We start from the raw sequence: 24,201 nt of genomic DNA on the forward strand, positions 1-24,201 counted from the left end.
TACTTATAAGTGCCTAACCTGATTAAACTAAACTAATTATAAAATTTATTATTGTCTTCCAGAAATAATACCCACACGACCAATAAAAGCCTTATATGCTTATGTTTTCCTTTCCTAATCGAGATTAAACAGTGCTAAAATTCCAGTCATACATTTTGTGTAAGTATGTAGATCGTCTCCAATGTCGGTTTTGAACGTTTGACTATAATATTACTGTGCTATTAGTCTATTACTGATGTAGGTACCTAGGTATAACAGTAAGATATTTACTTATTAGAATATAGACCTAGTTACTTACATGCATGATGATTAATTCGTGGCACGTCATTGACTTTTTGTTATCCTAAACTGCGTTTTATTATTGGAACAAGGAAACTTACAATAGGAAAATGATTCACACACAGTCCTATTCGAAACGCTGCCTTATCTCACTGCGAGTCAGCCACCCCCAACATTAACGTACAGACTGACAAACTTATTCATTCCGTCCACATGAGCCTTATCACCGCCACAGAAAGTGTACAATACGCACAGCTGTGGCGTTTACTAAATTAGTGAATAATATAAAGTGGCTACCGGCCGGCAGCGCGAAACGAAAACAGTCAGTCTTCTTCTGACTGTGAACCTGTGAGTGTCACTAATTCAACTTAGTTTTCGACTTCGTCAGTACCAGGTAAGATCATTATTTATTTACTTTAGTGACTTTAGGTCCCAATATTATAGGGTTAGCTTGTTTTTGTAGGTATACAGGTTGTTCAAGTTCACGCCCTGTGCTAAATCGATCGATTTTATTTAACGAAGGGTGCTTGTGTCTCTCCCATATGAGTCAAAAAGATGAATGGATTTGAATAGGATCGACACATTAATATATTTTTTAGTTTTCCACGAGCTACTTCTCTAACAATGCGGTTAATATAACTTACAGACGTATGAAAGTAGTGTTGTTATTGGAGCGAAGTTAAAATATTTAGCAAATTAACGGCACTTGGCGATTTCATCCGTTGAGTGGGAGCGGCGGCCGGCGCGATGACTTCATTCCATCTTCATAAATACAAATCATACTTTAGTACTTATTGCTTATACATTGCAGTGCAGTTCAATGTTACACGTTTTTAAACATTGAATGCAGGCATGCATTCTTTAGCGTACGTAGTAGGTTACAAAGATTCTGCATGCCACATCGGCTTTAAGGCTCGGGGTTGATTTAACTAAAGTGCGTGATGAATGTGATGATGGCATTATGGTTTATGTGGCAGTCCTAAAAACCATAATTAAGTAGAGCCTAACTAACCAGCCACAGTTATTGGGTGCGACAGAGTTGTACTTAATCTCGGTTTGATAAGACTTTGTGTGTGCGTGATATGTTTTTTCTACAAAAGCTATTTTTCTTTTGTTCAATACGTTGACGTGTGCAGTGCACTGTGTGCATTCTTTGTTACAATGTCGATTCGCAGTCGTGACGACTTTGTTATGTTTACAGTTTGTACAAGGGCATGCTTTTGTTTTTAAATGGTAAACTAATGATAAAGGTAGTAGGCAGGCAGTAGCTACCACAAAGTACATTGGTAGCTACATACCTATCTATCTAGGTAGATACTTTGGAAGAGGATAAGAGGGGGTGCAGTCGTTAGTCTTGACTTTGACATCTTGCAGGTCCTAAATTACCAGAACCAGAAAGTGACGATTGCCATCAACACACTAGGAATCGATCGATATGCGAGAGATTATTCAATATATTAGTTTCGAAAATTTAAAAACAATAGGTACAGTTTATTTAGGTAAGTACATGAACGAAATGACAAAGGGAGAGAAAAGGAAGGGGTGGCGTTTTAAAAAGGGTGCAATAAATCAATACAACGTGATCTCTCAGTCTGAACAGTTAGTCAGTAGGACATAAACTTATTAACTGATTACTATAAAAGTTTAAATTTTGACGACAATCAATCATCATCATCGGCCATTCGTCTACATCTACATCACCTACCAACTTTTTATACATATAGGTATAAGTATCATCATCGATTGGCGATTTCTCTCGTAGATAAGGCGGTGACTAGGTACTACCGTATCATCACCGCTCACCGCACATTAGCAATTAACAATCCTTTAGCAGCATCAATTAACGTCAAAACTCACATGGTATGGATTCATCATGCCAGGATTGAAGATTGTCTGGTCGGTGGTCATACGGCAGCTGTTCCCCTATGATCCACTGCATTCCCCACCAATGATGTCTGTGTCAGCTGGTCTGCCAACAGCTCATCGTCCTTTCATAACTTGGCTGGCATCCGAAAAAGATAATAATAGCCAAACATGTTAAATGTCATAACTAAAGGTAGTCTACAAATAAATACAGCATAAAAGGGTACTAAGATACCTACTATGTTTAAAATATTAATTATCAAATGAATCTGTTTAGAAGAAGCGGCTAACCCGCATAGCATGGTCCGTTTAACTTCGTGCTATGTTTTATGTTAATAAATGCAATTACTTCACTTCGCTGCGCTAACGAATCTACCGGTGTCATTCAACTCGGAGCTCTTGAATTTTAACACTAAATTTTTGCCGAATGTTTCATTATCTACTTAGTTACAGCGTCATTAAAAAAACAGTTGTCTTAGTTATTTGTAGCGCTCACTAAATACCTAACTTACTTAATACCTACTTTGGGCGTTTACTTGGGAATGTCTACTAACCATTTAATATGAATCGTCTATTGTTTAGAACTTTAACTAAGTAATTAGTATTGACGTAAGGGCAAAAATTTATGAAAAATACTTAACTAGCTAATAAAATAAACCCACACGTTGCAGGTTAGGGTAAGAAAACCTACACAATGTTTTTTTCGGTTCAGAACACCATGGTAAAGGATACTTACAAAGTGTCCTTGAATTCAATGTTAACGAACCCTTAGTTTTAATCTCTTCCATAAATAAACCGATGACTAACACAGAACACATGTTGCTTTCGGTTTAGTTAGAACGTTAATGACATACAAACCCTCAAGTTAAGCCTTTTATGCCATCGTTGAAAGCAATGTTAAGGATTAGTCCTTAAACCTACCGCATTTAATATCACAAGCATTTTCGAAATAATAAGATCATATTATTAGGTAGGTAACTATTGTTCACCTAAATAGAACCTAAGCCTCCATTTCTCTCTTGATAGTTTCATTAGGTAATAAATGTTCCTACACCGGATCTAACAAATGTAACAAAATTTAATGAAATTACTCGCATACCGCATAACTGTACCCCCACAATTGTTAATTACGTAGGTACTTATATCAATGTTTTAGTTAGTTAGTAAACCTAGCTAGGTACTTATATATTAGTTACTTAGCTTAAGATAATAGATACTTAATAATAATTAAGAAATTAAGTAATTTTATTATTTATTTAAATTAGTTACAAACTTGAAAATGATAAAACAGTGTGGCGGAATTGTGCAGCAAAGCTGAATATGAACCGGTCCATCGCGAGTATCGCGACGGCTCGTGACGCCATGTTGATACAACAACGTACTTTCTCCGCTTTCACGCATGATAGACTTCGTAACGAACGATCATCCGAAACTGTTATTAAATTAGTCAACAAAGAAACTCGCTGTCTGCCATTTAATTACTGTCCACCTCAATCCTATCCACCTACTGTTAATTGCATAGAGTGCCAATAAGAATAACCGTTCACGCTCTTTACGAACTGCTACGTAGTACCTAATAATACTTAGATGTGTGTGATTCTGTGAATCACATGGGTATTAGGTATGTAAATATTATTGTTATTAATAGTAGCATTATAGTTATGGTTACTCATATACCTACTAAGTGTGCGTATGTCGTAGTTACACGCACGGTTAACTCAATATATCCCTTATCCCTTCTAAACAGTCGCACCCCCAATATTCAAGTTCAGGGTTTGTTTAAGCCCTAGGAACCCTTGTCGGGGACTAAAATCGATACTCCGAGGGTGGGTGAGGGTGGTTTGCAACGTCCGCGAATCAAATAATAATAAAAGTCTGTACCAACCGTGCGACTCGTGGGTAATAAAGATGAGAGAGGGTAGATAGTATTACGAGAGTGCCTATTTGCTAAGTTAATATTACTTATTTATATCAACAGTCTAGGAATGAATTATTTTTTTATTGCATTTAAGTATACCTACGTATTGATGGACCATAAATAATGCATCCTACTATTAAGCATGTAGTATAATAGTTACGTTCCTAATGTATTTTTATTTTTTACTGATTCTAAATGATTTTCTTATAAACTCAGCCTAGGTTGGTATACACTACACTATACCTACTATACTATACAGTATAAGTACTATAGGTAAGTAGTTAAGTATATTGAATTTGTACAAAAACCGTTAGGTACGCCACCATAAATCACAACACTGCGAAGCTTCTCTGACATGGATTACAAAGCAAGATTTGGATCGTCCTGTTTACGAGAAGCACATTAGAACTAGTTAGCACCCAAGCATACGATGCAATAACTTGAAACTTCTTAATTATACCAACTTGTCGGGCCATAAAATTTAACGTGTTTTCTGAGATATGTGCTAGGCTAGCGGTAGTCCGGTCGATGACACTCGCGGTGCTTGAATCGAGTGGGACTCGGAATACGTCTGGGTAACCAATCGATTTTTAGAGAGTTCAAAAAGTAACTTTGCCTGCAGTTTGTTCTAACGGCAATTTAACTTTTAGACTGCGTATCCTATTAGAAACTGGAAAAAACAGTTTAAACTTACTGAGTGAAGTGAAGATACTGAATTTCAATGTTTCAACTAAGATGAGTCAGTTAGTATTGATGTCGTGTTGCTAAACGAAACAACAATGGCGACCGTTATCGTATGTTAACATGGTAAAGCTGGTATTAATACCAAACCTTATTTCATAGAAAGAGATGTTTATTTTGCCTGACTCATATGAAGAGCTAAAGTGGCAAGTAAAGACAATGCATGGCATGAACTCCTTTGATAAGTTAAGTTGGTTTGCCTGTGAAAAAGTAGCACGTGTGCTTGGTCAATCATCTAAAAAACGGGAAGTGTGTGCTAAAGTTTTTCAAATACTAGAAATAAATAAATAATTACATATAGAGCTTCACATACTGCCAACACTTATGGATGACATCTCGTCAAACGAATTAAATTAATACCATGACCCTATTCTCATACAACGCAGCCTTTCATGCATGTTTCCTTACTTGGAGAAAATACGTTATTGCGTGAAGCGTCTCCTTATACGGCCACCCTTGCCCGATGAAGGTTACCTCTGATTGTCCTAGAACTAACATATGGCCACATGTGTCTGGAACAGTAAGCTTTTAGAAACATGTTTGTACCAGAGATTTTGTGATACAACGATGTGGTAGCTGGGACTGGGAACCTCTATTTGGCTTTTGCAGTTTGAGAAAAACATACTAAGTAGGTACTTAAATCTAAATAGGTTTATTTAACTTACCGTAACTACTTCAATGTTAATTAGCTAACTAACTAGTTGCATTTTAATACATTCTAAGCAGCTAGGCCCACCTTTACTTTACTTTAGTAAGGGTTCATAACAATAAAAAAAAAAAAAAAAAATATGTGGGGACATCTCACACACGGCCATCCGACCCCAAGCTAGGCAGAACCTGTGTTATGGGTGTCGGACAGCTGATATATCTACACAAATACATAGATAGATAGATACTAAATATAAATATCAACACCCAAGACCCGAGTACAAATATCTGTCTTTAAACAAATATCTGCCCCAGCCGGGAATCGAACCCGGGACCTTCGGCATAGCAGTCAGGGCCACTAACCACTACGCCATTCGACCGTCAAATACATCTGTAATGTCCCTGAGGGAGGGCATGTCTATAAATAGGAGCAAGGTTAGGGCTAAATGGAACTTGTCATAGGACGACTTGTGGCATTGCGGTGTAGGAATCTTAGGTATACCTACTTAGGTACTTACTTTGTATATGTGGCAGACATGTCGTCTGTTGACCATCATCTACCGAGACTAGATTAAAATGAATGAATTGTGACCATGGAGTTACTCTCTTTCGTGTCAAACATAGAGTTAAAAGTACTTACCTACCTACGATCAACTACGATGGTTAGTCTGAGCTACGAAGGTACTTGATGATGATAGGCGACTTTTACTTTTCTCGTCCTCTACGTTGGAAGATGATCGACCGACACACCCACAACGACAAACTGCTGTTTTATGACTAAATTTTGTCTCAATCTCAGAATATTGCACTTCCTTCCGCTTTAAGCTGATCATCAAGTTTCGCATTTTTTTGTAAGTATTTCTGCGAAGTCAGTAGTAAATACCGAACTTTCCAGCCAGACTGTGGCCTTTTCAAACTTTTTGGTGCGTTCAGACACAGTGTTCGGAATGTGACTCACGGTGTCAGGTTCACCGCACCTTCCCCTCATCCGCAGTCCGCAGCAACAGCCGTGATTATTGATTTTACCCGCTCTTCTCCTGCAAGAGCAAGTCTGCGTTCATTTGATTTGGGGGTTTGACCATTCGCTTTTTCTGTGTTACCGCTTCTGAGTCTTCTGACTAAGAATCTATAAAGTTAACTGTTAATAAAACAGTTAAAAAAGAGGGGTTTATGCCGTTTATGTGTTCGCTCTTAGCGAAGAAGGCAAGTAATGTAAGTGTGACCATATGGTGTGGTTAAGCAACCGATTATTATCTCGATACATTACAAGTCGTGTCGCATAAAAACTCGTTTCTGGAACTCCTTTTAAGGATTTGGAAAGGCGCCATGTCGTTGCACCGTTAAAGTATACAATGGAACATTGGTTCGCTATTTAAAACGTTATCCTTCCTATCTAAATTAATCATTAATGATTCTCAACAAATATTACTTAGTTGATTATGTATGGAATGGATGGTGAGTCTGGATGACTATAATAGATGACAAATTTTATTTTTATTTCCATGTCCCTCTTTTCAACTAGGTGAGAGGGTGATTCATGAATACAAAATGTCACCGTGAGTCATATTGAGTAAAAACTTTTCATGATAATGTCAGGAGTCAGGGATACCTACCTACCTACCTACCACTAGTCATAAAGAACTTAGGTAAATAATAGGTAACTTGCCACAAATCCATAGGCTCACGTATTATTATAAACGTGTTAATGTAGTGGTAATTTCAATAAGTAAGTAATAGTATGTTTTACTTATTATATATACATACTAGTGATGTAACGAATATGTGTTTTTGGACATTCGCGAATGCGAATGCGAATGCGAATATCTGATATCGATATTCGCGAATGCGAATGCGAATATTCAGTTTGTGTTCCAATTTGGCGCCATTTGTATGGTTTGGTGGCAGTCTCGTACTGAACGAGGTACCTACGTTCCGTTCTAGGAGCATTCCGAATCAGACTAGCCAATACTAGTCGCAGATTTTTTTTTAAAGTAGCTTAATAAACTTAACACTTTATTAAGCTCCGTAACTGTTACGACACATTGCGACTGTGTGCGGTTTCTGAGGGTGACTTATACGAAAAATTTAAATCTATGGATATCTTGCTCTGACACTATACTGTCAAAATACGCTTTTTGTTTGATTAAAGAGTTTATTTATCTCAGACCAACTACAAATTATTGATATTTAGGTCCTAAGAAACTATTTGAAGTCGGCTAATGTCGAATTTCGGTTGATTCCGATTATATGCGATTTCTTCCAAACGCAGCCATACTTTGAACTGTGGAACCATTCACCTTGATGGCAACTTAAAAACCTCGCTTGGGTTGACTCAGGGCGCAAGGACCGAACGCGCGTGTTAAAACGTAAAATTAGTAAAAAAAAGTGCATATTTCGGCATTTTCGATTTTTCGGTATTACCCGCTCATCGGTAATTAAGAAATCAGTTAATTTACTTAAAGGATTGTTTTTTCATCCAAAAGATTGTCATTTTTGTTAACTAAGTTGTGAGTTTAAAAACCTTAGCTCTTATTTTTTTGTATTTCACGACTAGGGTAGTTCCAAATGTTGGAAAATTTTAATATGAAATTCTGTGGATCGGGTAATTTTGAATTATAAATATCACATAAATGTGTTAAATCTTTTGGACAGTAATCGGAATTACCCGTATATGTTTGGAATTACCCTCAAGCAATTAAAAAAATATCAGCTTTAGTAACTTAAATATTTACGAATTCCGAGGGTATTTACAGAATCCTATGAAACATAGTTTTAGATTGTATATTCAGGTATACAAAGCAATCTTACATGAATAACAATTACCCAACCAGTTCTGATATTTACTTACTTACTTATTCCCAATCTCCGCTGGGGAGCAAAAGGCCGAAGTGAAGCGCCACCATTCTTTTCCATTATCAGAACTGGTGCCGCCATCGAAAAGAATGGCGGCATCAGTTCTGATAATGTGACAAAATTCGAACATGTAGCGGACTCGACCAAAAACCTTTCGTAATAACCCACCTTCACTATATCTTAAGTTTCGTTTCCCAAAGTAAATAAATAATACCAAGTGATAAAGACAATAAGACCGGTAATGTGATTAAGAGGGTAACTTGTAATACCTAAGTAAAATGGTTATAGATGAATGGATTTCGATATTGTTAACCTACCATTATTTTAAAATCAAGTGTTTTTTTCTAATAAATAAGTACTGATATTCGCAAAACATTCGCACAAAATTTTGCGAATGCGAATGCGAATATCCAAAAACATGCGAATATTCGCGAATGCGAATACGAATGCGAATATTCGTTACATCACTAATACATACTACATATTACTTAAATGTTCCTAGGTAAGTACCTACTCAATACTTACCTATATGCATGCCTCTGACTAAAACGATTGTCATCCTATTGATTAATTGTTTTCGAAATCTTAACTTGCTGATTGCTGCATAGCTGACTAAGCACTTTAACAATTAAAATGTAGTTAAGAATAACAGTTTTTCTGTAGTTAGGTATAGGTATGTGTGCACAAGTGTGTAAGTAGTTACGTATTTAGCATGTATTTAGTTTATATTTTAGGTCATCATGAAATCTGCTTATCTGCGCAATATTCCAAATCTGCATGCCTTATATTGGTATCCATCAATTCTCTCAGGTTCTACCTTTTTTGGCATAAGATTTTTTTGCCTAATCTCGTATTGCATAGTAACGTTTGGGCAAAGTCTCGTTACGCCGAAAATCGTATGGCATAAATCTCGTTTAGTAAAAAGTTATTTCGCATAACATTGTTTAGCCTAATAATGGTATTGCCAAATCTTGAATAGCCTAATAATGCTATGGCATAGGTTTATACAAAGTAATAATATTCGTTTGGCTTTAACTTTGACGGAGCGTCTCCCTACATAGCGCAAACTGGTGCCTTGTATTGTTTCCGCTGTTTGGAAAACGCTCCGCTCCGCTTCGCTGCGCTCCGCTTTGGTTTTGATGAACATGTGCACCTAACACGCTCCTCCTCGCTTTGCTCGTCGTCGCACCTATTTTTAGGTTTCGATCTCATGGGGTTTGTAATAATTATATTGGTCGTTAACTTTCGATTTTTTGATCATACAATATCGTGTTTTTCGGGATGTAGGAGAAAAATACCACAATTTGTACATTTACTACATACTTAATATATTATTTATTAAGATAACATTAGGAGAAACAAGATTATACATAGGTATAGACGAACATAAATTTGAGCAAACGAAACTTAGGTGTTTAAAGATTGTGCCTAAAGAGTTTTAGACGAAACGAGCCTTATGCCACATAAGTCTTGGCAAAGTGATGGTTCGGCCAAAAAAGTTTAGACCATACGAGTTATGCGAAATGAGTTTTGGTCAATAAAGATTATGCCAGATGAGCGGAACCCATTCTCTCATTTTGTAGTTCGGTCCAAACAAATTAGCAAGCATCAACTGCTGTGCTACCTTATTGATAATGTGATAAGACATACCTACACTTGTGTACAACACAGTACAAGGAACATAGTACCTACCTATATGTAGTCAATGACAATCAGACCACGACGAACGCCTTCATAGTAAACTGATACATTTGACCAACGGTAACGACCACAGAATAACACTGACCAATCTGCGGTATAACTTCTGTATTATCCTGTACCTATTACTACCACCTACCTTTACCTTACCTACCCTTACTTACCTTAAATACTTATAAAAGTATTATTTATTATATTATATTTATTTATTTATTTATAAAAGGAGAGACGGCTGTGCAAATGCATATCGCATGCCGTTACCGACACAACATATTATAGTCGCTTTATTGAAAAAGATACCACAAAAAAGTTATTTACATGGGTTTTTAACAGATGAAAGAGCTTGAAAACTGAAGTTCGTACTGTTATGTTCTTTTGAGCAAAATTTTGACGACCATATTAGTTATGGTTTCCGGATTCATTCTAATTTTCATCTACTAACTACCTCGGTACTTTCTTACAGTAGTCGTAGGATTGCTAAAATATACCTAGGAGGTAGCTATTACTCGTATCTAGACTATGTTACCTAAGTATATTTATTATTGAAACCAGTGTATCAAGTTCGGGAGGGTGTACGCAGTACGGATTTCACCTACCATACCCCCCTTCCCCCACCCGTATCAGACGGATGGATGGGGTCGTCTAATGATATTTAGGGGACATACGGTCAGACAGTGTGTATTCTGTATGCAGATATAGCTGTGTGTACATACGAATGAACGCAAATATTAGATATTCGGATGAGTGAAGTTGACTAATTAAATGTGGTGCTGCTGTTTGATGTAGGTAAATAACGAGCTTTAATTATTAAAGGTAGTCCTATACACTTACATTAATAGGTAAAGAGACGGTAGAGCTATGAGTTCCCAATACCATGGAAGTAGAAATAAAAACTACTTCCATGCCCAATACCTACCTTTTCGATTTAGCAACGTTGCAGCTGCATCTGCACAAGTAAAATGCAGATAAAACTTTTAAACCCATAGTCTAGCTGGAAATAAATAAATTGCTGTATAAAATAACAAAAAGCCATTTCCCCCGTATGCTGTCGGCGAGACAGGATATGGCTCACTGTTTAGGTGCGAACGTGAGGACAATGGTCGTGCTTACTTTATTTGTTGCTGTGTTCGTCGTGTTGGCAAGTCTGTTACGCTCTTGCAACGCAGTTACTAACAAATTAAACAATATTACTTACTTAATCTCTAATTTTTAATTGGAAAGAATTCTGACATTTTATAAGTGATGCTACTAAAAAAGTTCTTTACCGAAAAAAGGAAAAATTGCGATCCATTTCTAGGCAATAATTTTTTCTTAATATTTTTATATAAAAAGATAAATCTAAATATTTACTTGCTCAAGTAAACTAATACAAAAATAACAAATATTTCAATATAATAGCTGTTCCCGCGAGCTTCGCTTCGCCTTAATAAGTTTTCCCGTGGGAATTCCGCGATAAAAAGTAACATATGTGTTAATCCAGGGTGTCAGCTAACTCCATTCCAAATTTCATTAAAATCGGTTCAGCCGTTTTGACGTGAAGAAATAACAAACATACACACATAGATACATACATACATACACACATACACTTACAAACTTTCGCATTTATAATATGAAGTAGGATCACGACTCACGACCAATGTATCGAATTAATTTTAATTGCTTTATTTTATTCTTTAGCATGGCATCACTTCCTACTAAATTCAGGGATAATAAACCTTTTTAATCAATTTCAAAAAAATATTCTCTATTCGGTAAGTACATATATATGTATGTTCGGTATGTATGTAAGATTATTGGAACTGCACCATATTGACATATGACAATATATTAGGGCTAATAAACAAATATTCAAAATTTTATAAATGTTTATGTACCTATGTATGAGCAACCTAGGTCGTCTACTGGCTTTCTGGCGTGAGCTTGGGTGGCTTAATAGCTAGTCACCCCATAGGTATTTCACGCATAATGGCCCACCTTGGAGGCTAAATGCGGAAAATCAGCTCGCCATGATAGATAGATAGATAGTACCTATGTATGTTTATATGCTTGTTGGTATGTATGTTTGTCCACGCATATCTCCGAAACGATTGATCCGATTGTCACTATTTTTTTTGAGGGTTCCGTACCTCAAAAGGAAAAAAAGGAACCCTTATAGGATCACACTTTGTTGTCACCACCTTTTTTCTCGGAAACGGGTAAAGATATCAAGCTGATATTTCGTATAGATGTAGGTACATAATGAGCCGTTTTCCTTGACAGCTGTCAGTTGAGCTTTTGGGTATGCCGATAGATGGCGTGAAAACGCAGTGTACCAACTGTCAAAAATTACATAGAGAGCAAAGAGTACTAAACTCAGAATAAGAACTCACTAGTTGTGATTAAATGTCGGGTGGTAGCGCGAGCCATCCTTCCGAGGCTCAGACTGCATGTGGCTTGGGATAGTGCTAAGTATTCTGTGAATAGTTCTACCCGCGCCGTTTGAACGGGTGCTGCGTGCGAGAACTGATTTTCTATTTTTATTTATTGTATGATCCTAAATAAGATCCCAAAGAAATACTTACAAGACAAGATGAGAATGTGTGCCGTCGCAACTTGTAAAAATAAAGGACATCATAAATTTCCAAATGATGAAAGCCAGGCGCAACAATGGATTAAGGCGACTCGGATAAATGTGCGAAAAATTGATTGGAAACTGCGAAAAGAATCATGGTTGTGTTCGGATCATTTCATACCAAGTGATTTTCATTCACGTAAGTAAGTTAAATCATTCGCGGTAATGTAAATTAACCATTGTTACATAACATGATATATTATCATCTTATCCGAACGGAGAGTAATTTGTAAAAATTGACGTTCATCAGAAAATTTTATATTTGTACGATGAATAAAAAATTTTGACTTTGACTTTGACTTTGACTTAGAGAAAATAATATTACAATACTACCTACCTACGTCACTTTCAGATTTCGTTAGCCTCACAGAATAACATGTGATCTGAGTGTGTTCTGAGGGTTTGACAGTTGGAACAACCCTAGACAATGCCATCTATTTCTCCAAAAAGGAACTTTTTTTTTTTTTTAACAAACGCCTCATTATGATGAAATTAAAAGGAAAACTACCTCAGGTACTTAATTAAGTAGACTTGTACACTCAGTGCGCGAGTCCAACTGGCTCAGTCATGGCGGAAGTTAAAAAACTATTACTAGAAGGTTTAAAAAATGTTACTCCTGAGAAATGGCAAGAATGAATCAGCCACACAATAAAAGAGGAAGATAAGATGTGCACTCTCGACGATTTTATTGACAGAGTTACAGAGTCTCTAATAATTAATGTCAGCGATGCTGATGATGAAGATACTGATGATGATATTAGTGATGATTAGGTAGAGATTTTAATAAACAAATCCATCATCATACCTATAGCAGTTCACTGCTGGACGTATTCCCTCCCAAAGCACGCCACTGGATGCGATTGGACAGACTCTGCAGCTGGGTAGAAACAACTTCCAATCAGAGGTCAATAGAAGAATACAATTGGGCTGGGCAGCATTTGGCAAACTTCGTCCAGTCTTCTCGTCGCCCATACCACAAAGTCTCAAGACGAAAGTCTTTGATCAGTGTGTCCTACCGGTTATGACCTATGGGGCTAAAACGTGGACACTTACAGTGGGACTGGTTCACAAACTGAAGGTCACTCAGCGAGCTATGGAAAGAGCTATGCTTGGAGTCTCTCTGAAAGATCGCATCCGGAACGAAGTAATCTGACAGAGAACTAAAGTCACCGACATAGCTCACCGAGTTAGTAAGCTTAAGTGGCAGTGGGCTGGTCACATCTGTCGAAGAACCGATGACCGATGGGGTAAACGTATTCTGCTGTCTTACTCCCAGCGATGAGTCGCTGACACAATTTCACCTGTATCGCTAATTTGGTACCACCACCGCACATTTTAGACGCACAGTTTGCTGTGACGTCTCGCAAGCCAGTCAGTGCACAAAATACAATTTTATAGAGCGACATCTCTTTTTTTCACCTCTATTCAAATACGAACGCAACATCGGCCTGACATTGGCGTACTACGGCTACCGTTTCAAAAAGAATTAAGTACTAGTTGTTTTTAGATATATTTTCTACGATAGATAATTTATTTTATTTTATTTAATTCTTTATTGCACAAATATAAAATAAATGTACAAAAGGTGGGCTTAATGCTAAGTGCATAATTGAGATTATCTTTAATTTTATTTTTCACTGTTTGTGATATATTTAGGTACGGTAATTATTTCTCACCGTAGGTAAATCCCCTTTTAATTTGGAGCGCCGCACTTAATAAAATGGATACAGGGACAAAAAAAAATATATTATAGTCTCAGATGTCCAGACTCGTATTGAAAAAGTGCCCAGCCCAAAAAGGTTTGTGATCTCTGATTTGTCTAAAATTGATAACTGTCAGAATTCCGTAAGATTACTAATTACAGTGTAACTAGTACTCGTTGTTTGCTATTAATGTTAATAATGCCTACTTCTAGTCTAGAGTATCAATAAAAATGTAGATGCGAAGACCAGGTTCCACACTTGCACAACTGGACTTCTCCAATTTCTCCATGTCGGTCTAAACCCCGTTGAAACATACATAATATATCAACGATCGCGTGATTCAATTTGAACGAATAATTCTTGTATTCTCGTGATCGATCGAGTCACATTCGTCTAAGTCCCGATTGCCCCTCAAAAAGCCACTTAGATGAGTCAGTGATCCGTACTTTAGTATCTACTCAACGGCCCATCCCAAGCGGTCGTTTATTTTAATTTACAAACAAAGGCCTCGTTTGTCCAATTTGAGGGTACTTAGGAACAGAGAAGGCGCATCTCTTACGATTAGGCATGAGCACTGTTAACGATCGATTGATTCCCAACTAACACCGTAGCGTTAAAAAAACTCTCATATAACTTGTATAATGGTTCCATTCGAAAATTAAAGTGTTAAGACATAGCTGTATAAGAGTGTAGGAGAGTGCTCTAACTCACTTATAACCACGAAAGAGGCCCACGATTTTGAGAGTAAAGGCTTTAGAAAGTCTGTAAAACGGTGTCATTGAAGTGTTTAAGTTATAGAAAGCCTGTAGTACGGTGTCATTGAAGTGCTAAAGTTACTATTGAAGAGCGTTTAATCACTCTCAGCTAGAACTTTTACCGGTATAGTTGTAGTTGTAGAATAGTTATTTGACTCCCTGACTCTTATTTGTTTGGTAAAAAAGGGTTAAGTGAGTATGTTACCGTTTTTCGAATACACTTTTACCATACAAGTTGTATGTCTTTGAAAATAATAGTGTCAACAGCAATCATACGCGACAGTATTAGAGTGACAGTATTGATTAATACTAAATAACAGTCAATATAATATATTAACTTGACTTAACATGTTTTGTGAATTGAAAATAATATGCCATTGTAATTTTACTGTAATGTATACCATATTTCCCACCTCAATTTTAATGCGCTCCGAATTTATTAAGGATTTCAAATGAAACATAAGTAAATATAAAATAGACGACTCAATTTTGTATTTTTTTGTATCCTTGCTGTATGTCCATTAGTTTCATAAATCGATTGGCATGACTGGAATGACAAAATTTACATAAATAAGTGAGTATTTTAAAGTAAAATATTGTTTATCCCAGCAATTTATAGGTTAGGTCGCTAATGCAAATGGCGAACTTACATTTAAGACATATAGACTCACCTAAGTCATCTATTACACTTTTTGAAATAGAACACCCTTAGCCAAGGGTATTATGCAGTCTTAGTCGATCCGCACAGTCTTGCTTAACACCGTTACTTTTACAGTCCACTTGCCTAACGCAATAAGCATAAGTTAAGTTAACCTTAAAGATTAAAACTGCATTGTTGAGTTTTCCAACACTGTAAGAATCTTGTCTTACTGCACTCTTGACAAAATCTCTTTTATAACCAATTCCTGCAGCCTAAAGTCAATATGACACCTAAAGATTTATATGAGTATTAAAGGAAACCACTTAACAACCATAAGTGTTAACAGGTGTCAGTGAGCACTCTTGTATAACTTTAGGTTCTAGAAACAGTTTAAACCTATAACATCTTAATTATAATTGCTTTGACTAATACCATTTTAACACTTAAACCTGCTGTTAACACTAATTTCATTTTTTAACTCATCTTTACCACTTTATGTTAGAACTGAGATAATTATAACACAGTTATACAGGTTAAAGTTATAAAAAAAGCTGTAACTGAGGGTAAAATGTTTGTTGGGTTTCCATTCGACTATAAAAGGGAGAGATGTAGTTAAGAATTTATTCCTACTAAAGTCAGTTAGCCTAGTGCTGCACCATTTCGTCTCTTTGTGTATTGTATTGGCTACGTATCTAATTAAGTATTATTTTTTGTCTTCAGATTAAACAATGGCCTGCTCAGTAGATGCCCCTTCCCTCAAGGACCTCCCGAAGGTCGCTACCGACCTCAAGAGTCAACTAGAGGGCTTCAACCAGAGCTGCTTGAAAGATGTTGACACCAACGAAAAGATTGTGCTGCCCTCTGCCGAAGGTAAAACTCTAAATAAAGTTTATTTACTAAATTACTTATAGGTATTTTATTATTCGTTATGGTTTAAAGTAAAGTTTTTTTACTCACGTAACAGATGTTGCTCAAGAAAAGCAACATTCGGCCCTGCTACAAGGTGTTGAACACTTCCAACCGTCTTCCTTGAGGAGAACAGAAACCGTTGAAAAAATCGTATTACCCAATGCATTAGGTATTGTTTTAATGGGGTGGATATAACTTGCAACTAATCCAGTAACGTTGCCCATGTTTGATTGTAACCTGAGATTGTAACACAAATAACTTCATCAAATAATAACAAAGCATGTTCGTTTTTTCGCGGTATAACAGAATCATGATCCGCAAACCGGAAATGAAGTATAGGGCATAGACATTAGCAGTTTTCTTTAAAAAAATATATGTTTATTCTTTTGTCTGTGGTTACAGATGTTGCCGCAGAGAAGTCTCAAAAATCCCTATTTGATGGTATTGAAAAATTTGATGCCACCCAACTGAAGCACACAGAAACGCAAGAAAAGAATCCGCTTCCCGACAAAGATGGTATGTAAAAAAAATTGTTAATGCAATGCGTGTGATAATTTACAAAAGTGGAATTTAAAGCATGGCACGTTGATGAAATTTAAAAAATGAATTTGCATTGGTGTTTATTTGTTTTTTCTAGTCGTCAGTATCATTTTCTGCAGTCCATTTAATATCTCGACTACATACATGCAACAATTTAGACGCTTTTATCCACCTTAGTTTAAATTTTAATGTTATTTACAATATACAAAATAGTATTTTAAAAATAGTTTTACATTAGAATTATGTTCGATACTTTTGATATTTTTTGCATGAATTTCATCAACAGTCCAGTATATTCTAAATACTCATGAACAGTAGGCGCTGCCAATGTTAAATCTAAGTACTTATATATAATTATGTACCTACACACGTACATTTTAATAACACGTGCTATGCAAGCATAATCCAAATGCTTACTGATAATAGCATACCACACTATAAGGGTTATTTCTTAAGGCCATTTAATTTGACCGAGCTCCATTCTAAAACATAGAGGGCATGTAAATTTCTCGATAATGGAGCCGATTCTGAAGGCACAAATTTTAATCCATGGAAATAACTTTTGTCACACGGTCAATTTTATTTAAACCACCTAAGCTTTTAATTTTATGTTCCGCATGCACATTTTGTTTGCTTTGCATTAGTTGTGGCTGCGGAGAAGGCACACCAGAACCTGCTGACAGGCGTCGAACACTTCGACAAGAGTCAGATGAAGCATGCGATGACCGAAGAGAAGAATCCCTTACCAGCACAAGAAGGTTTTTGTCGCTTTCATTTATTTTTTATGCACTGCTAATTATATATTTTTTTTATTTATGTAGGTAATCTAGTGTTAATGTTACGAATGTACGAAACAAAGTTAAAGCTTTGGATAGTGTGAAAGCGTACGGTACGTTGCGCTTGCGGCGCTGCACAATGCACCGGTGTGCCTCCGCACACATAAGACAGTTCGCCCCAACCAATAATGCGCATTACTGACTAACAACAACGTCTCGATGACGAAATTAGCATATCATTTGACAAACCGCCGGGCAATTAATAATGACCATTGAGGTTGTGATGGCGTAGGTAAATTACACATCACTTCGACTGAGCTTCAGGCACTACCGCATTTTACGGGGCTTATTATACATACCTCACGTCACATCACTTCCTTGGTCTTTATTAAATGGGAAACATCGCCTAGAACCAATGATGTTTTGTATAAAGAAAAAAGAGGCAATTGATCGACAATCTGTAGCGCTGCCTATCTGCCAAAATATCTCTCACAACACCCAGAGGGCACATGTGCAACGTTGCATAATTACTGTCGATCGCTAATTTGAGTGGATAATTGGTACCGGTATAGAATAGTAATCAGTGGCGGATTTACGAATTTGCCGCCCGTAGGCCATTCAATTTTTGCCGCCCCTACTGACTTCTGATATTCAATTCGTTAGTTTAATCCCGTTATTACTATGATTGTGAACTTAATGATATTTCTATGTCTATCTGTCACCAACTTCAAATGTTTATTTATTATATATTTAATAGTATGTATATATTCAAGTATATAAGTATGTTTTATGTATTTTATATTACCTATTACTAGGTATAGATTAGGTGTTATAATATTATTTTCCTGTAAGTATAAGTTATGTTTGTAATTTTTTTGCACTCTCCCCCTTTTTCTTATGTATAATTTCTCTCCTCCGAGGTAGTCTGGAAGAAATTACTCTTAGTAATAAGGCCGCCAATTGTACCATCTATGTTGTGTATTTCCTCGTGTAATTTCTGTGTTTGTGTGCAATAAAGAATTATCTATCTATCTATCTATCTATCTATGTTTCATCAAATCTTTTTTAATCTTCCGTACCTCAAAAGGAAAAAAGGAACCTTTATAGGATCACTTTGTTATCCGTCTGTCTGTCTATCTGTCTGTCTGTCTATCTGTCTGTCTGTCTATCTGTCTGTCTGTCTATCTGTCTGTCTGTCTATCTGTCTGTCTGTCACCGCCCTTTTTCTCAGAAACGGGTAAAAATATCAAGCTGACATTTCGCAAAAATATACAAGGTGGGCCAAAAGTAATCACCCTATTGGAAGTTGCTCTCATTTATACATATGGCCGCCAATTTCAAATTTGTTTTGATATTGGTGGACTAGACAAATGCAGAATACAAGTTGAGAAGCCATGGAGTGACATACTTCCCAAGAACGCCAAATAATTGTGTATATTCAGTTTTCGGGTTACCTTTTTAGGGTTCCGTAGCCAAAATGGCAAAAACGGAACCCTTATAGTTTCGTCATGTCCGTCTGTCCGTCTGTCCGTCTGTCCGTCTGTCACAGCCGATTTACTCGGAAACTATAAGTACTACAGTGATGAAATTTGATGGGAATATGTGTTGTATGAACCGCTACAAAAATATGACACTAAATAGTAAAAAAAAGAATTGGGGGTGGGGCCCCCCATACATGTAACTGAGGGATGAATTTTTTTTTTTCGATGTACATACCCGTGTGGGGTATCAATGGAAAGGTCTTTTAAAATGATATAAAGTTTTCTAAAAAATATTTTTCTTAAAGTGAACGGTTTTTGAGATATCAGCTCTCAAAGTCGTAAAAAGTATGTCCCCCCCCCTCTATTTTTATAACTACGGGGTATAAAATTCTAAAAAAAATAGAGGTGATGCATGCTAATTAACTCTTTCAACGATTTTTGGTTTGATCAAAGTATCTCTTATAGTTTTTGAGATAGGTTGATTTAACTGTAATTTTGCTGCTACGGAACCCTTTGTGCGCGAGCCCGACTCGCACTTGGCCGGTTTTTTTTCGTTTTATCTGTAATTTTTCCCTGCAATATCGCCCGATTCAACCGTCTCCGACCGTTTTTGTAGGTGTTTTTTGAAGTCCCGTGTTTATGTGAATAAGCCCGTGTCTCTGGAAGTCCTTAAGGTCAACATTCGACACGAGTGCGAGAATCTCTCGCCCGAAGTTCTCGCTGAATTGATGAGAAATGCCATAAAAGGAGCCCGTAGGGCAATTAATTGTGTCGAGCCATTTGGCCGATATCATCTTCTAGACTTTACCAATAAAATTTTAAAGGTTCAAATAAACATAGGTAGTTAGTTACTAAAAAAAAAAAAGAATCGAAGATTTTCATTTAGAAAAAAATTAGAGCCAATCAACATAGGATGACTTCTTTTGATCCGCCTTGTACAAATGTAAGGCCTCGACAAACTGGTACAATAAAATATGGAAAAAAATATATTATTGGTTACCTTCCATACATGTAAAATTCAATCCCATCAAAAACAATACTTGTCAAAAAAACCAAGTCTCGTAACTCAGTTGTTCTACGGTGAAAAGTTGTGAGATCCATGTAATACCAAGTCTTATCCACGCACGCATCTCAATCTTAAAAATCTTTAATGTTTTATATAAATATATTGACTCGGCCATCGCATGGAAACACGTGTTAATTAAATTATTTAGTGCGATGACCAAGTCAATATATTTATATAAAACATTAAAGATTTTTAAGATTGAGATGCGTGCGTGGATAAGACTTGGTATTACATGGATCTCACAACTTTTTACCGTAGAACAACTGAGTTACGAGACTTGGTTTTTTTTGACAAGTATTGTTTTTGATGGGATCTCATTTCTTTTTGTATTTTGTAGACAGTTCTACTTTTTTTTCTTTTCGGTACCTTCTAGGTACGTAGGTGCGTTAACTTAGTTTGGTAGGTACCTACCTACATAAATCGCAAACTTGAGATTTAATAAGAATCAAGAATCTTTATTTTTGGCTACGTAATGTACGTAATGAATAAACGTAACTTTGATACTTCGTACTGCATAAAATTTCCCTAATTAAATTTCAACCTTAGTTTCCAATACACAAAGTTCATTGTATATTAAGAAAATTTGACTATAAGTGGTAGCACTGGTAGCCTGATGTGCTTTGTCCGTAGGTAGGTAATCCATCCTTTGCGGATTTAATTTGCATGAAGGTAATTTTTTTGCTCGATTTGGCAGGGGCACTACCGTGCGCCTATATTTACTTGGTGGGGGCACTGTCGTGCCCCCAGATATGTGATTATGAAATTATTTAAGTAGTTATGTACCTATCTAGAAACTGGATCAAAATTGAAAAAATTTACTCGAGTTGGTGGGGGCACTACCGTGCCCCCAAATATTTTAGTTTTCCCTTGATTCATACACCAAACAATACTTATATTCCAAATTTGAAGCTTCTAGGTCTGCTAGAAGTGCCTTAGAATTTTTATGATCGGTGAGTGAGTGAGTCAGTGACAAAATTAAGAAACTTTGACCCGTTATTATTCATTAAACTACTGGTTCAAATTGAATGAAATTTGAAATATACCGTGTCTTTACAATGCCTGCATGGTTTGTAAAAATTCAGTCTTCTAGTTTTATCCACAACGAAGTTACAGGGGGTCGAAAATGGCCTGAATTGCTTCGAGAAAAGGATGGTACGGCCGTGCCGCTTTTTTGCTCGACTTGGACACTGCCGTGCCCCCAGATGGGGATGATTTTTCTCGTTGGTGTAGGTATTGTATTGGTCTTTCAAAAATATCAAAGGTCTTCTCAAACCATTTTTGATTCAGTGACTGGTTTACGAAATATTAAGCTTCAAACTGCGAATTCTTGGTAGACTCAAGTGACTGTTTGGTCCAAAAATATCACTGATGTAAGTACTTAGTACATATGACAAAATTCCACACAACTAGGTACTAACCATTACAGCCGTTTCCAGTTTCTCCAAATTAGAAAGTATTCCCGCCGCTTCTTGTCGCGTTACAGGCTTTTCAGTAATAACATCTTTGATTGATTTCAAAGAATAACTGCACGCCTAGAATCTCTTTAACTATTACATGCTTCATTTCTGGCTGACCAACGTTTCAAATTCACTCTATTCTGGGTTTTGCCTTTCCCGATTTCACTCATTTATTTAAGCCAGCGTTGTGTCGAGTTTACAAAAAAATCCTGTAGCAGCATGAAAAAGCGACAATCTTGGCTAGTAGCACGGGGCGCATATTTAAGACGTGATATAAGTTATGCATCGCGCTTACTCACATCGCGCAGCCTCAAGAGCGAGCGCGACGACGTAGAACTTTTGTCACGACTTAAATGCGCTCCGTACTAGCCCTTCTAAGCATGATTCAGCAGCCACAGTTGCCACTAAATTCAAAGAATATAGGTACCTACTGATTATATTACAGTGCGTTTATTTATATGTAGATTGTGTACACGTAAATTTATATTTAAAAAATCTGTAAAATAAAAAATTGCTAAATTTGCCGCCCCTCTAAATCTGCCGCCCTAGGCACTGGCCTTTTTGGCCTATTGGTAAATCCGCCACTGATAGTAATTTTCTTAAGAGAGTTTCTTTAAACAGACGCGACTATCAGATGTGATAACTCAGCCCCAAAGCCTGTATCATAATGTATTTATTAACTAATCACAAAAATCTTTAATTACAGCCATCGAAGCTGAGAAGGAGAAGAACAAATTCTTAAATGGAATTGAAAACTTCGACCCCACTAAGTTGAAGCACACGGAAACTTGTGAAAAGAACCCCTTGCCCACCAAGGATGTCATTGATCAAGAGAAGACGGCCTGAATCACTCCTTCCAAAATAATCTTAATCATCTGTATCTCGCTAGTATCAAACTATGTTATACTATTGAAGTAAGGTATTTTAAGCGTGGGCCGGTTTGCATTGCCCGCTTGAAATATTGAGCAATATTTCCTTCGATGGCCAATGTGATGAGTTGGAATTGTAGCCGGCTGTTATCATTAAATTGTAAGAACCAAAATTATTTTCTATATCACTCCTTTACAATTTACGTAATTATGTAAGAGCATTTTATTTATATTAAAATGTAAGAGTATTATTTCTTCAGTACTGAGTATATGTTTAATAATTATGATAGATTTCAACCTTGCATTTTTATGCTATGTAGGAATTAGACTTGCAGATTTAATAAAAGGTAGTGAAGTAAATTATTGGAAAAAAACCTTGTAAGATCATTAAAATTACGATATCAAGTTACCTACCTAATTTATTATTTTATCATAATTAAAATATTACTGTATTCATGTTAAAATAACATAGAACTAAGAAAATATTCATCGAATACTGCTAAGTACTGCTGTAATAAACAAATTGCTCAAAGTGCCGTTTTTAAACAATCAATTATTTTAAAGTGATTTTTGAAACGATAATAAATTTGATATGTCATATACAACAAGTGTATCCGTAATTATTTTATCAATTTAGTATGCTAATAATATCGATGCCAATAAGCCATTTTAACCGGACTTTTGTAAGTTTTTACAGACGGTGCTTTTTTATAAATATAGAAGTAAAAACACAATGTTGTTTATTTACCTAACTATTTAGTCCTCACCAATATTTTTGTATTTCCTAGGAACTTCCCTTAATTTATCTGAAATAAAGACTATTTATTTTTCTGGATTTATGCTAGGTACTACGATTTGACTTATTGAGATGAGATTCTCGCATTTCAGCCCACTAGATTGATGAGTGATGACTTTGAATAGTAAAATTATGATAAATTTATAATGAATAAAAAAGTATGTGTGTAAATAACTAGTCGTAGTAAAACAGTCTGAAACTCTTCAATTTCCTCCTAATTCATTTTGAGCTGGTAACATTTGTAAATAGACTAGTGTTTTTTTATTTCTGTGAAGGTGAAGGCATGGACTTACTCTTGACCTTCTCGTTATTTTGATCTTGACCATCTTGACTGGTGCAAAGCAAAGTCTTTGATGGAAAGACTGATTTTATGACATTGGCCCATTGAGTATGAATGGTCACCCGAGTCCGCGTTGTTCTATGCATTGGTCCAAGGAACTTCTATCAAGGACTTTAGCATTGGTCTATCTATCTCTAGGCTGTCTCCTCATTACCACATCTAAAGATGCGTACAGACCGGCCAAACGAAAGCCAACGAACGGGTTTCGTTGACCTTCGTTGCTGCAATCTGGCCTGTATTATGAATGATAAATAT

General features: G+C 36.3%; 1 protein-coding gene across 4 annotated transcripts; it reads left to right on the plus strand.

Annotated features, from left to right (window-relative positions):
* Positions 1 to 512: 512 nt before the first annotated feature.
* LOC105381545 (thymosin beta) lies at positions 513 to 23,544 on the plus strand. Of its 4 annotated transcripts, XM_011551298.3 has the most exons (6): positions 516 to 673; positions 16,433 to 16,582; positions 16,677 to 16,790; positions 17,024 to 17,137; positions 17,806 to 17,919; positions 22,648 to 23,544. In XM_011551298.3, exons 2-6 carry the CDS (start codon positions 16,441 to 16,443, stop codon positions 22,785 to 22,787), a joined length of 624 nt encoding a protein of 207 aa, XP_011549600.1. In that variant the 5' UTR covers positions 516 to 673; positions 16,433 to 16,440; the 3' UTR covers positions 22,788 to 23,544. The 4 variants fall into 4 exon arrangements, with proteins under 4 accessions (XP_011549602.1, XP_011549600.1, XP_011549601.1 ...); XM_011551300.3 differs by lacking the exon at positions 17,806 to 17,919 and having other exon boundaries at positions 513 to 673; XM_011551299.3 differs by lacking the exon at positions 16,677 to 16,790.
* Positions 23,545 to 24,201: the final 657 nt, after the last annotated feature.

Source organism: Plutella xylostella, chromosome 23 (assembly GCF_932276165.1).
Source record: "Plutella xylostella chromosome 23, ilPluXylo3.1, whole genome shotgun sequence".
In the NCBI taxonomy this organism is placed as follows: Eukaryota; Metazoa; Arthropoda; class Insecta; order Lepidoptera; family Plutellidae; genus Plutella; species Plutella xylostella.

Coding starts and splice junctions, on each gene's coding strand:
- LOC105381545 (XM_011551298.3), top strand. CDS start 16,441: ATGGCCTGCTCAGTAGATGCCCCTTCCCTCAAGGACCTCCCGAAGGTC. Junction 16,791..17,023: donor CGTATTACCCAATGCATTAG/GTATTGTTTTAA, acceptor CTGTGGTTACAG/ATGTTGCCGCAGAGAAGTCT. Junction 17,138..17,805: donor TCCGCTTCCCGACAAAGATG/GTATGTAAAAAA, acceptor GCTTTGCATTAG/TTGTGGCTGCGGAGAAGGCA.